Source organism: Chaetodon auriga, chromosome 23 (genome assembly GCF_051107435.1).
Source record: "Chaetodon auriga isolate fChaAug3 chromosome 23, fChaAug3.hap1, whole genome shotgun sequence".
NCBI classification, from domain to species: domain Eukaryota; kingdom Metazoa; phylum Chordata; class Actinopteri; order Chaetodontiformes; family Chaetodontidae; genus Chaetodon; species Chaetodon auriga.
In genome coordinates, this window is record NC_135096.1 from 13,586,105 (window position 1) to 13,597,690 (window position 11,586).

At 45.2% G+C, this 11,586-nt stretch overlaps 2 protein-coding genes across 2 annotated transcripts; both read left to right on the top strand.

Moving 5' to 3' along the window:
• Window positions 1-350: 350 nt before the first annotated feature.
• On the top strand, window positions 351-3,481 carry ddx4 (DEAD (Asp-Glu-Ala-Asp) box polypeptide 4). The gene is made up of 10 exons (XM_076723157.1): window positions 351-368; window positions 654-806; window positions 885-1,039; window positions 1,445-1,574; window positions 1,670-1,836; window positions 1,942-2,087; window positions 2,270-2,369; window positions 2,441-2,711; window positions 2,896-3,003; window positions 3,357-3,481. The coding sequence occupies exons 1-10, from the start codon at window positions 366-368 to the stop codon at window positions 3,441-3,443; spliced, it is 1,320 nt and encodes a 439-aa protein (XP_076579272.1). The 5' UTR covers window positions 351-365; the 3' UTR covers window positions 3,444-3,481.
• A 910-nt stretch (window positions 3,482-4,391) lies between these two features.
• On the top strand, window positions 4,392-11,106 carry ccdc14 (coiled-coil domain containing 14). Its single transcript, XM_076722995.1, is given in 13 exon segments — window positions 4,392-4,454; window positions 5,099-5,154; window positions 5,243-5,318; window positions 5,739-5,811; window positions 6,108-6,215; window positions 6,532-6,564; window positions 7,526-8,260; window positions 8,598-8,730; window positions 9,412-9,472; window positions 9,474-9,486; window positions 9,827-9,970; window positions 10,112-10,214; window positions 10,354-11,106. Coding segments are annotated over 13 exon segments (2,073 nt in total). The 5' UTR covers window positions 4,392-4,430; the 3' UTR covers window positions 10,868-11,106.
• Window positions 11,107-11,586: the final 480 nt, after the last annotated feature.

Here is an 11,586-nt window from a genome sequence, read left to right on the forward strand (position 1 = left end):
TTTGATAAGTGACTGAATGATTTTTGCCATACAGTTAGGATTGGAATTGTCACTGATGTGATTGACATTTTGGTCTGACACAGGGGAAGACAAAGAAAAAAAGGATTCAAAAGATGGTGACAGTAAGTTAATGAACTGTTCTATGGAAATAAAGTGAGTTGTCCTTTTTTATGATTAAACTTGTTCCGCTCTTGCATCAGAAAGAATTTCTGCTCCAACCTGCAGAACCGAAGGTCACGTATGTCCCCCCGACCCTTCCCAACGATGAAGACTCCATTTTTGCCCACTATAAGACAGGCATCAACTTTGACAAGTATGATGACATCGCGGTGGACGTCAGTGGAATCAATCCACCGCAGTCAATCATGGTAAGAAGTCATGTAATACGTTACAACCCTGTTTCCAAAAAAGTTGAAATGCTGTGTAAAATGTAAATAGAAACAGAAGGTGAAGAGTTGTAAAACATTGAAACCACATGTTTAATTGAAAATAGCACAAAGACAACATACCAAATGTTGAAACTGAGAAATTTCATTGTTTTTTTTTGTTTTTTTTGAAAATTATATCCTCTTAGAATTTGATGCCAGCAACACGTTTTAAAGTGGCTACAAAAGACTGGAAAAGATGAAAAGATTCAACCCTCTTTCTTTCAGACTTTCGAAGAGGCGGCATTGTGTGAGAGCCTGAGAAAAAACATCAAAAAGTCTGGTTACGTGAAGCCCACCCCTGTGCAGAAGCATGGCATCCCAATCATTGCTGCTGGCAGAGACCTCATGGCCTGTGCCCAGACTGGATCTGGCAAAACGGTGAGATGAGAGAGAATCCAACAACTGACTGGTAAGCTTGCTTGTGAACAGAGTTTTAATGTGTCTTTTCTCCTCCAGGCTGCATTCCTGCTCCCTATTCTGCAGCAGCTGATAGCAGACGGCGTGGCAGCCAGTTCCTTCCGTGAGCTGCAGGAGCCTGAAGTCCTCATCGTTGCCCCAACCAGGGAGCTCATCAACCAGATTTACCAGGAGGCCAGGAAGTTCGCCTTTGGGTACGGTTAGATTAAGGGTGCTCCGATCAGGATTTTTGGGGCCGATCACTGATTGCTTGAAGCTGTATCAGCTGAGGCCGATCACCAGTCTCAATGCAATTTTCGAGATTAAAAAAAAAATGGGTTGTAGCCAAAATGTTATTTCAGTTCAGTCAACCCTCAGTTTTTCTCTGCATTTAGCCAGACCACAACCAGTAAAGTGCACATGCAGAGAGAGCGAGAGAGGGGATAGAGATCAGTATGATTTTTATCTGTAAGAGGTTGCTTCTTCTGGCGTGCCTGCGTGTTTTATTCATCCATTAATCACCCAGAAAGATGTTAAATACACCCTACAAATTCAAGATGCCATGTACAGAGTTGCACTTTCTCCAGGCTTCTCATCTTGGCTTCCTCTGACTGCTGCAGGACTGTTGTGCGCCCGGTCGTGGTTTACGGTGGAGTCAGCATTGGATTCCAAATAAGAGAAATCTCAAGGGGATGCAGTGTGCTGTGTGGAACACCAGGGAGACTGTTGGATATGATTGGAAGAAGAAAGGTAGTCTCGTTTTCAGTCACTTGACATTTACAGCAAAGTTACAGTGTCTTGATTTGAAGGCTTCAATGTGTGACAAAATGGTGCACGTGTCCTAGGTCGGGCTGAGTAAGCTACGCTACTTTGTGCTTGACGAGGCAGACCGGATGCTGGATATGGGTTTTGAGCCTGACATGCGCCGTTTGGTGGGCTCTCCTGGAATGCCATCCAAAAACAACCGTCAGACCCTGATGTTCAGTGCCACCTACCCTGAGGACATCCAGAGGTCTGCGCCTTGATCACGCCACAGCTTCTACTGTTGATATGGACAGCTGTCCCAAACTGAATGTGAGCTTGGCATATATAAAGCGGAAGCATGTGCTTTTTGCAGGATGGCAGCTGACTTCCTCAAGACCGACTATTTGTTCTTGGCTGTGGGTGTGGTGGGTGGAGCGTGCAGTGATGTGGAGCAGACGTTTGTCCAAGTCACCAGGTTCTCCAAGAGGGAGCAGCTCCTTGACCTCCTCAAGACAACTGGTAATGTTGTTGCCCCAAGTGAAGTCACCCTGATGCTACTACGCTGCATGTGTAGCTTTTAAATAAAAAGCAGTCTGTGACTGTCGTGGGAGTGAATGATGGATTACAGCTCAAAGTGTAATAATGGAACTTGTCTAATATCAAACATTAGCATGCTTATTTTACAGTCTTATTGGTTGCAGGAAAGGAGCGCACCATGGTGTTCGTAGAGACCAAGAGACAAGCCGATTTTATTGCTACTTACCTGTGCCAGGATAACGTTCCAACTACCAGCATTCATGGGTAAGTGACGTGTCCACGAACATTTTCTCTGAGTTTCAGTGCAGATAGTGACGTGTCGTGTTGTCTGGCAGTGACCGCGAGCAACGGGAGCGGGAGCAAGCTCTGGCAGACTTCCGCTCTGGCAAATGTCCAGTCCTGGTGGCAACCTCTGTAGCTGCCCGCGGTCTGGATATTCCAGATGTACAGCACGTGGTCAACTTTGACCTCCCCAACAACATTGATGAATATGTCCACCGTATTGGGAGAACTGGCCGTTGTGGTAACACTGGCAGGGCGGTGTCTTTCTTTGATCCCGATGCTGATGTGCAGTTGGCTCGCTCCCTGGTTACAGTCCTGTCAAAGGTAAGAGAGCTGTAGATTTATGGAATTGGAATATTTGTGCTCAGTCTGCACAGTTCTTCCCTCTGAGAAAACCTTCTATTTTCCATCGTCATTGAAAGTGTAGAAATTGTGTATAACAAGGAAGGTCATAAAGCTCAGTCAGGGCTGGCCTTCATCATTTCCTTGTGTTCGCTGGGATTGGCAGGCCGAGCAGGAAGTGCCAACATGGTTAGAGGAGTCTATGTGCAGCGCTACCGGCATCATGAGCTTCAACACCCCAGGGAAGCACTTTGCCTCCTCGGATTCCAGGAAGGTAACTGGATTACTCAAGAATTTTTCTGCTAATTGTGACGCAACTTCAGACCAATGTCTCATAGGAGAAAATTAGTGATGACGTTTTCTATCCAAAAGGTCACAGGTCAAATTCTCTGTGGCACAGTTTTATGCAAAAACACTTTTCTGGCCATTATTCTACACTATAACTCAGAAACAGAAGGGGGGGGGGGCGGTGACCATATTTGGTTAGTTTCTGAATTGGTGACAGTGATCTTAGGTGCCCACCTTGAAACTGGTCAGATCTTCTGTGCTGCCAGGTCGAAGATGCTTGTGAAGCATCCATATTTTAGACCGCGAGCTCATTGTGTTTTGCTGATCCTGTGTCCTCAGCGTCCACAGCGAGGATCTTTCCAAGGCATCCGTGCGATACTCCAGCCGCCTGCTCCGACTGCAGCTGAGGAGGAGGAATGGGAGTAGTGGAAATATCAGAGCCGCACAGCCGCGCTGCATTTGTTCTGAGTTGTTTTTCTTTTCAGACGTTCAGCTTGTTGGAATTTTATCACAGTACTCTTGTTTGAAGGAGAAAACAGTTTGTCTGGGCAAAGTTAAAAATGTCAAGTGAGATGTTAAATGAGGGAAACAAGGTCTTTTGTTGGATGTAATGACTTCATCAGTCTTCAGTAACCGACATATCGTCGAAAGTTTTATTTTCTAATCATCGCTTGCTTGATTTGTCAGGAATATGTGCCTGACCAAAAGTCAGAACTTAAGAATGACGTTTTGCAACTTTAATTTGTTTCCCACAGGATAAAAGATTGGCAATAAATAAGTATTGCCCAAAGTAAAGCCTGCATTTAATGCCACGTGTTTCATGTAATGTTCAGTGTTTGGTTGATGGATTTCCATAACATCAAAATTAGAAATAAATATCTTTGATCTGAATCTTCGTCTCTGTAAACAGTGCAAGAAGGAACTTGCCAATGACTGACTGAAGTCACTAAATACATGTTTTAAGTACAATTTTGAGCTACATGACTTTATGCTTTTCCTCCACTACACTTCAGAGGGAAATACTGCACTTTTTTGTACATTGAAAGTATACAAAGTAATTCAAAGTAGCACCAATTTCACCAGCTGCAACATTAAAGTAATATGTGCATTACAACGTGCCACTATACAAAGACTGTCCTGTTCTCCGTGCTGGTTAATGTTGACTGTCTTCGCTGAGAACTTCTTCCTGGTCTTGCAGCTCCGCCCACTATGCCGAGCGCTGAATTGTGATTGGTCGGCTGCGACATAATGTCCCGTTTCAAACTGTTTCGACCGGAACCGGTAGAAATGGAAGAAGTCCGCATGACGACACTCAAAACCAAACAGCTCGTGTCGTGAACGCCTCAGCTGTTTGACAGCATAGTAAAAGCAGGTTTTTGGTCTGATCTTGGAGTGCTCGCTTCGTGTTTAACCATGAAAGGAACAACTAAAAGCAAGGTAAGACCAAAGTGACACAATACCTGAGATTATGAAGACGCCACACTAGCTGTATGTTGAGGTTATTTGAAACATCAAGATCTACTGTTTTGAATGAGGATGACACGCTGTTCCGCTGCTGTTTGGTGGATACACGCGACACAGCTGTGAGTAATCCGCAGGTTGACTGACTCCATGACGTTACTCGGCTACATATCGAACCTAACTTGGTGATCTCTGGCTTCAGAAATGCAGAGTTACAGCAATCGGGACACTTCTTAAACGTGTCTAAAAATGTTTGATCTCTGCATGCATTAACTGTTGTATGTCATAGATTTCCATCACAGGTTCAGCACGACTAAATGAAGGTTCTTTTGATTTAATGCATGCTATCGACCTTCAATCTGTTCCAATAAGATAATGAATTGACTGATTGGCAGATTGGGATATAGCTTCAGCCCCACCAGTTATTAGCTTTCTATCAGGCACATATTTGATCCAGCTGTAGTTTATAAATAGAAAAAAAAGTGTCCATTGAACATTTTTAGAAGAATTATAATGTATTCATGCCACAGCATTGGATTTAAGCACAATCAGATGTTTCAGTACTACAGCCCGATGTTAAGAAGTATGCTTGTGACTGTGGTGTGTTGGTTGACTGGCAGGTGGTGACATCAGGAAGGCTGAAAGGGAGAGTCAAAGTGCAGCCGGCCAGGAGACTGTGAGTTTTTTAACCGTTTCCCCTCCATTTTTAAACACTATATTCCTGATAGAGCTCCCTTGACTCATGCTGTGTCCTCTAACTTTAGAGTGACTCCAAATCCAAGACCAGGAGCAGGCCCTGAGCCAGCCTACTCTCTGTACAGTACAGATTCGGAGGACCAGGTAATGAAGTGAGCTCTTTCCCATCAGTACACGATGCAGAAGAAAGCGGCATGTGAAACAAAGGGGCGTTCGGCAGAGTGGTGCTGATGGTGTGCGACAGGAATAACTTACTTACTAACTTACTGACTTACTAATAACTTAACATCACCCCATCTTGAGATCATGCATTCTTTTGGAGATTATTTGAAGAGGTTAGGCCAAATAAAACAGCTTTCCACACGGGCAGTCAGACTCTTTTACAGGTTGTAAGCAAACAGTGAGTCCAGATGATCTAAACCACTTAATTTGGAGGTCAAACTGAAAGCGAGCACAGCTGAAATGTTACCAAACATCCTTCGCTGTGAAGGAAATCTGTGACTTCCTGTGAAGAAGGACGTGATTATGTGTCGTGATGCTCACAGCTGGGTTCTGTCCTCTCAGGTCGCTTCTCTCCATAAGGGCCTGGACCGGTGTGCTGCCTTGCTCAGTGGCATCCTTCAGGATGAGAAAGCAGGTTTGATGAGTTTTCTAACATGGTGGCCATACAGAAGCTAGTGGTTTGTCACAAGTAATCCTGAAATGACAAATTGATCAGTTGATTGAGAGAAATGTGATGAACAACAAGTTTCCTAATCTCTGAATCAAGCAAAAACACCATCCATCCTCTGGTTCCAGCTTCTCCATTTGGAGGATTTGCTACTTTTCTCTGTTTTATATCTGTTCTATATCATTTTTCTATTTGGGATTTAGACTGTTGGCTTCTATCACAGTGAGATACAGGTGTGTGTATGTGTGTTTGTGCATTTGTAGAGGCCGTGGCAAGCTTTCCCAGAGCTGTGAAGGGTGGTGGAGAAGCTGAATCAAGACCATCTGCTTCACTGGGGAAGAAGACCATTAAGAAACTACCTACACAGACAGGTACAGGTGAAGCTTGAAAAATTAGAATATGGTGCAAAAGTTCATTTATCTCAATAATTCAACTTTAAAGCTGAAACTAATATATTACATAGACAAATTACATGCAAAGTGAGATATTTCAAGCCTTTATTTGTGATCATTTTGATGATTATCAGCACAAGGTTTGGGCCCTTTTTTACTACCTCAATGTGGCGTGGCATGGATGCTATCATCCTGCGGCACTGCTGAGGTGTCATGGAAGACCAGGATGCTTCAATAGCAGCCTTCAGCTCTTCTGCATTGTTCGGTCTCATGTCTCTCATCTTTCTCTTGGCAGTGCCCCGTAGATTCTCTATGGGGTTCAGGTCAGGTGAGTTAGCTGGCCAATCAAGCACAGTAATCCCATGATCATTGAAGCAGGTTTTGGTCCTTTTGGCAGTGTGGGCAGGTGCCAAGTCCTGCTGGAAAATGAAGTCAGCGTCTCCATAAAGCTTGTCTGCTGAAGGAACCATGAAGTGCTCTAAAATTTCCTGGTGGACTTAATAAAGCACAGTGGACCAACACCAGCAGATGACGTGGCTCCCCAAATCAACACTGACTGTGGAAACTTCACACTTTTGGGGTTTTCATAAGCTTTAAGCCATAATCATCAAAAATATAAGAAATAAAGGCTTGGGATATCTCACTTTGCATGTACTGAGTTTATATGATATATTAGTTTCAGCTTTTAAGTTGAATTACTGAACTAAATGAACTTTTGCACGATATTCTAATTTTTGAGTTTCACCTGTCAGTGTGTGAGATTTAGTTTGGTTTATTTGACATTGTGAGAAGGACGTTAAATCACACACAACTTCAGATGATCCGATGATCCAGAGTGATGCAACAACAGCCAAGACCTACTTTCACTGTCATCCCTAATGCACAAAGTATCATAATATCAACAAAATAGTGATGGGCAAATGAAGACTCATGAAGCACCGGGGCTTCATGAGTCGAAGGGTTTCAAGCTAAGCAGTAGAATGACATCTGCTGGTTTGCAAAATGTATAACAAGCCCCGCCAGACTGGAGCTGAACCACGACAACACCTCACTGATTAGTTTAAGTCTCATGTGAACAATGAAAGTCCACAAATCCTTTTGTTTTGGTATGTTGACTGAAGCTCCTAGCTTTTGTTACAACGAGCTAATAGGCAGGATTGATCGTGGTTGTGGGTGCAGTAAAACATCTTAAAAGTGCAGGTAGTTGCAGCTCAACCATCAGCAATGGTGTCCGCTGAGATTACACCTGCCTAATGTCGCTGCACCTTCCCTTTCATCTCCACCTCCAGGCCAGAAAAGGTGTCAGTCAGTCCAGCGTGGACCAGGAAGCACAACTCCAAGAGCAGCACATCCGTCTGCTGTTCCAGCTGCACACTCGGGAGTTAAGCTCCATCCACCTCAGAAACAACCTCAAAGCCTACAGCAGTATGTCTTACCTCCTTCATCTCCACCTACAGACCAGGGAAGTTGTCAGTCAGTCCAGTGTGGACCAGGAAGCACAACTCCAAGAGCAGCACATCAGTCCGCTGTTCCAGCTGCACATTCAGGAGTTAAGCTCCATCCACCTCAGAAACAACCTCAAACTCTGCAGCAGTATCTCACACCTCCTTCACGCTGCCAAACACTCTCCCCCATCACCCCTCCACCCCAGTCCCAGACCACCATCCCTCCACTCCACCCCACCCCTCCCTCAGGCCGGATGCCTCTCCCCCAGACTGACTGCCAGTCTGCTTCCGAAGCCCCGCACATACACCGTAATGAAGAGTTTGAGGAGGACTTTGTTCCCGTGAGAGACATTAATACCCAAAGCACCTCCTCAGACATACACACAGCTGTCAGACAGAAACACTCACACACACACACCTGCTCCTTGAAGACGTCAAGCATGCAGCTGGAGCCTGGACAGCTTGATAAAGTCGCTCAGGACACACCCAGCAGGGAGGATTGCAGTGCAGAGACTGACGTGAACATGAAGACAGTTCAGGATCTGCTGGGAGAACTCAAGGCTCTGATCAGTGGACAAGGTGAGCTGAATCTATGGAGACACTTTTCAGCGTTTCGCTAATCTGTTGCAAATGCTCACCATCCAGATTTGTAGATTGGGCCCTTGCAGACATCTGTCATACAGACACAGCCCCTTATAAGTCAGTGATTCACCCTTCTAGGGTGAAGACTTGGGTAAAGGTTAGGGTGAGGAGAGGGGGTTCGGGTAAGTCTCCAAGAAATGGATGTCAGTCTATGTAAAGTCCCCAAAAGTGATGGAAACAGGACTGTGTGCATGCATGTGTTTGTGTTTTATATATATATATATATATATGTGTGTGTGTGTGTGTGTGTGTGTGTGTGTGTGTGTGTGTGCAGGCAGTGTAGCAGAGAGGTTGCTCAGTATTCTGGAGCAGACTGTGTCCTCACCACTGATGAATGTTGGTAGTTCAAACATCCAGACTGAGCCACACCTGTCATCCTTGCACAGCCAGAACACTCAGCTGCACAGGTAACACACACACACACACACACACACACACACACACACACACACCCCCACTGTCTTTTACCTTGTGGTAGCTTTCACTTCACAAATGGGCCGTCACTATCAGATGTTTGTGATCACGACGCTAACAGCATTTCATGCTGTTGTCAAGCAAGCTGTGCTGGAACCATGGAGGAGAAATGACAGTGGTGACTGATATGGACAGGGTAGATGTCTATCGACGCTGTTCTTCGCCCGACATCATAGTTTGTTTTTACTTTGCTCCGTTTCACTCTCAAAAAGCCGCGGCAAAACCAGTTGGCGTGTCGACTTGAAATGACATTAGATTCAGGCAGACGCGTTGCTCTCTAGTGATTGGTGAGGGCAAACTGAATCCCCTCCCCCACTGACATCTGTTAGAGCGGACACATCGTCCGCGTTTCCTTTCACTTTTACACCGACAACAAAGCCCTCAATGGCTTGGCCCCATCCTATATTTCTGACCTTTTACACCCACGTTCACACCCCTAGGTCCCTAAGATCTTGCAACAAGGGCCTTCTTCATATCCCCCGCCCTTGTGGAACCAGCTCCCACTACACATATGCGACGCCTCCTCCATATCGACCTTTGAATCAACGTTTAAAACCCATCTTTACACCCTGTGTGTGTGTGTGTGTGTGTGTGTGTGTGTGTGTGTGTGTCAGGCGTGTGAGGATTCTGCACCAGCAGCTGAAGGAGAGGGAGAAGGCAGACAGGCAACAGACACTGTAACTCTGAAGGTAAAGCCTGTGTGTATGTGTGTGTGTGTGTGTGTGTGTGTTCACTTCCACTCTTTCGTTGATATTGCGAATACACTAAGTACATGTAGTATTGATATCAATGTAAAAAGTCATCATTGCAGGTGAGTCATCCTCCTCTTCCCAGGCACCACATGTGTGAAAATGTGGACAATGTCTGGAGCTCATATGAGAGAATGCTTTTACGGGGCGGCCAGTGCAATATAGCAATCCAGCTGCCTCGCAAGGTCATGTGATGTGGGCCAGCAGCACTGCTCATCACCTTCTCACATCACTTAAAGCGACGGTCGGTGGCGGTAATGAATCCTGTGTCTCTTCACAGTGCTGTCTCTGCAGGAGGAGCTCACTACAGCTGAGTCCCGACTGCGGGAACTCCAGGATGACCTCACAGGGCTACGAGAAGCTCTGCGGGACGCTCAGAGCCAGCTCAGAGACAGAGAGGCAGAGAATGCACTCATCAAGACAGGTTCGGACTTACTGAGATCTGTGATCGAAACCACTGTGCAAACTACAATGCAAAGTAGTATCAGTATGAGAGTAACAGTAATAAAATAAACAAGACAGGGAAAAAAAATGCCCTAATTACTGTGTGTCTGTCTCTCTGTAGACTTGGAGGCCACTAGAAGCAGGTTGCTGGACAGTGAGAGAGAGAAGACTGAGTTGGCTTTACTTGCCCAGCAAAGGCTTGAAGAGATAGGGCATCTTAAGAGGTAGGGGCCTGGGGTTGGGGGGGGGGGGGGGGCTTGACCACAAAAATGCTCTTTATCTAGGAATGTGAGACGAGGACATCATTGTGAGAAATTCACCATTAACATCGCTCCCATTTCTCTTCTTCTCTGTCCCTTTTAGGACTCTTCACAGTCAGAATTCATCAGCTTGTCCTACAGTTGTTGACAGCTCTGTGTCAGACGCTCATTTGGACCGACGCCAGCACAGACCGGGTCCAACAGAGCCCCCCACTGACCGCATCACCCAGTACCTGATGTCTCTGGGTCAGCTGGAGCCCACACATGTGGCCGCAGAGAGAGAGGGAAACACCCTAGAGCAGAAGAAACTGAGCTCAGTCCAGCTGAGGGACACATTATCACATCCCGATGTCAGATCTCAGCAAGGTGACAAACCTGCAGAGACTGCAGCCCATCAAGTCCAGTCACGTGGACAACAGGTGGAGAAGGAGAAAGTGCGGCTGTTCAACTCCACGCTGTCCCAGTGTGATGCGGAATCTGTGTGGTCTGACTGGAGCGCAAGGTCAGGGTCGACCTTTGACACCAGGGACGAGGCAGCGTTCAGAGACGGCCTGTCAGCTCTGGATGCTAGCATAGCCAGTCTGCAGAAGACGATTCAGCTGGATCTGGGGAGGTGATGCACAGCTTCACAGCATGTATACGAGCAACTCTCTGCATTGCGTTTGCATGAAATGAGCTGTAATGCTATCGTACGCTGCATGCTACCGTTTTTGATTATTTAATAAGTGATATTTCAGGTTGTAAATAAAGCATTAACTTATTTTTGGGGTTGTGATGGCTTTACTTATTACTTGTTCCTGGATGGGTTTTTAAAACTAGTTATTTTTTTCTCTTTTGTTTTCATTCAGAAGTCATGTCACGCTACTCTAAGACCTTCAATAAAAATGCCAAATGATGATCATCTTTGATTCTGTGTGTTACCTTGAAAAGAAACTTCTGCCTCCACAATAGAATAGAAATGGAATGAAGTTTGATTCAGAGGTATGTTGATATAAAGAATAATGCGTTTTTGTGCAGAGGCATTTCTTTTTCATTTTTTAGAGATGTTGCTAAGGCCAAACATTATCACTGCTTAGTTCCTGTAATACTGAAGTACATTGAGGACATTTATTAAAGGATAAAATAGAGATAGTGAAGTATATTATTGGACTTTTTTTTTTTTGGAAAATATGTATATATGTAATATAAGGAGGTACTTGAACAGCGAGTAACAAGACCAAAATTTAAGTTTTTAAGGTCATCACGCATAAGCACTGTTTGAAGAGGAGTCAACAGGGCCTGTGATGAAGTACATCATCCCTACTGTGAAGCATGGAGGTGGATCTGTGATGTTTTG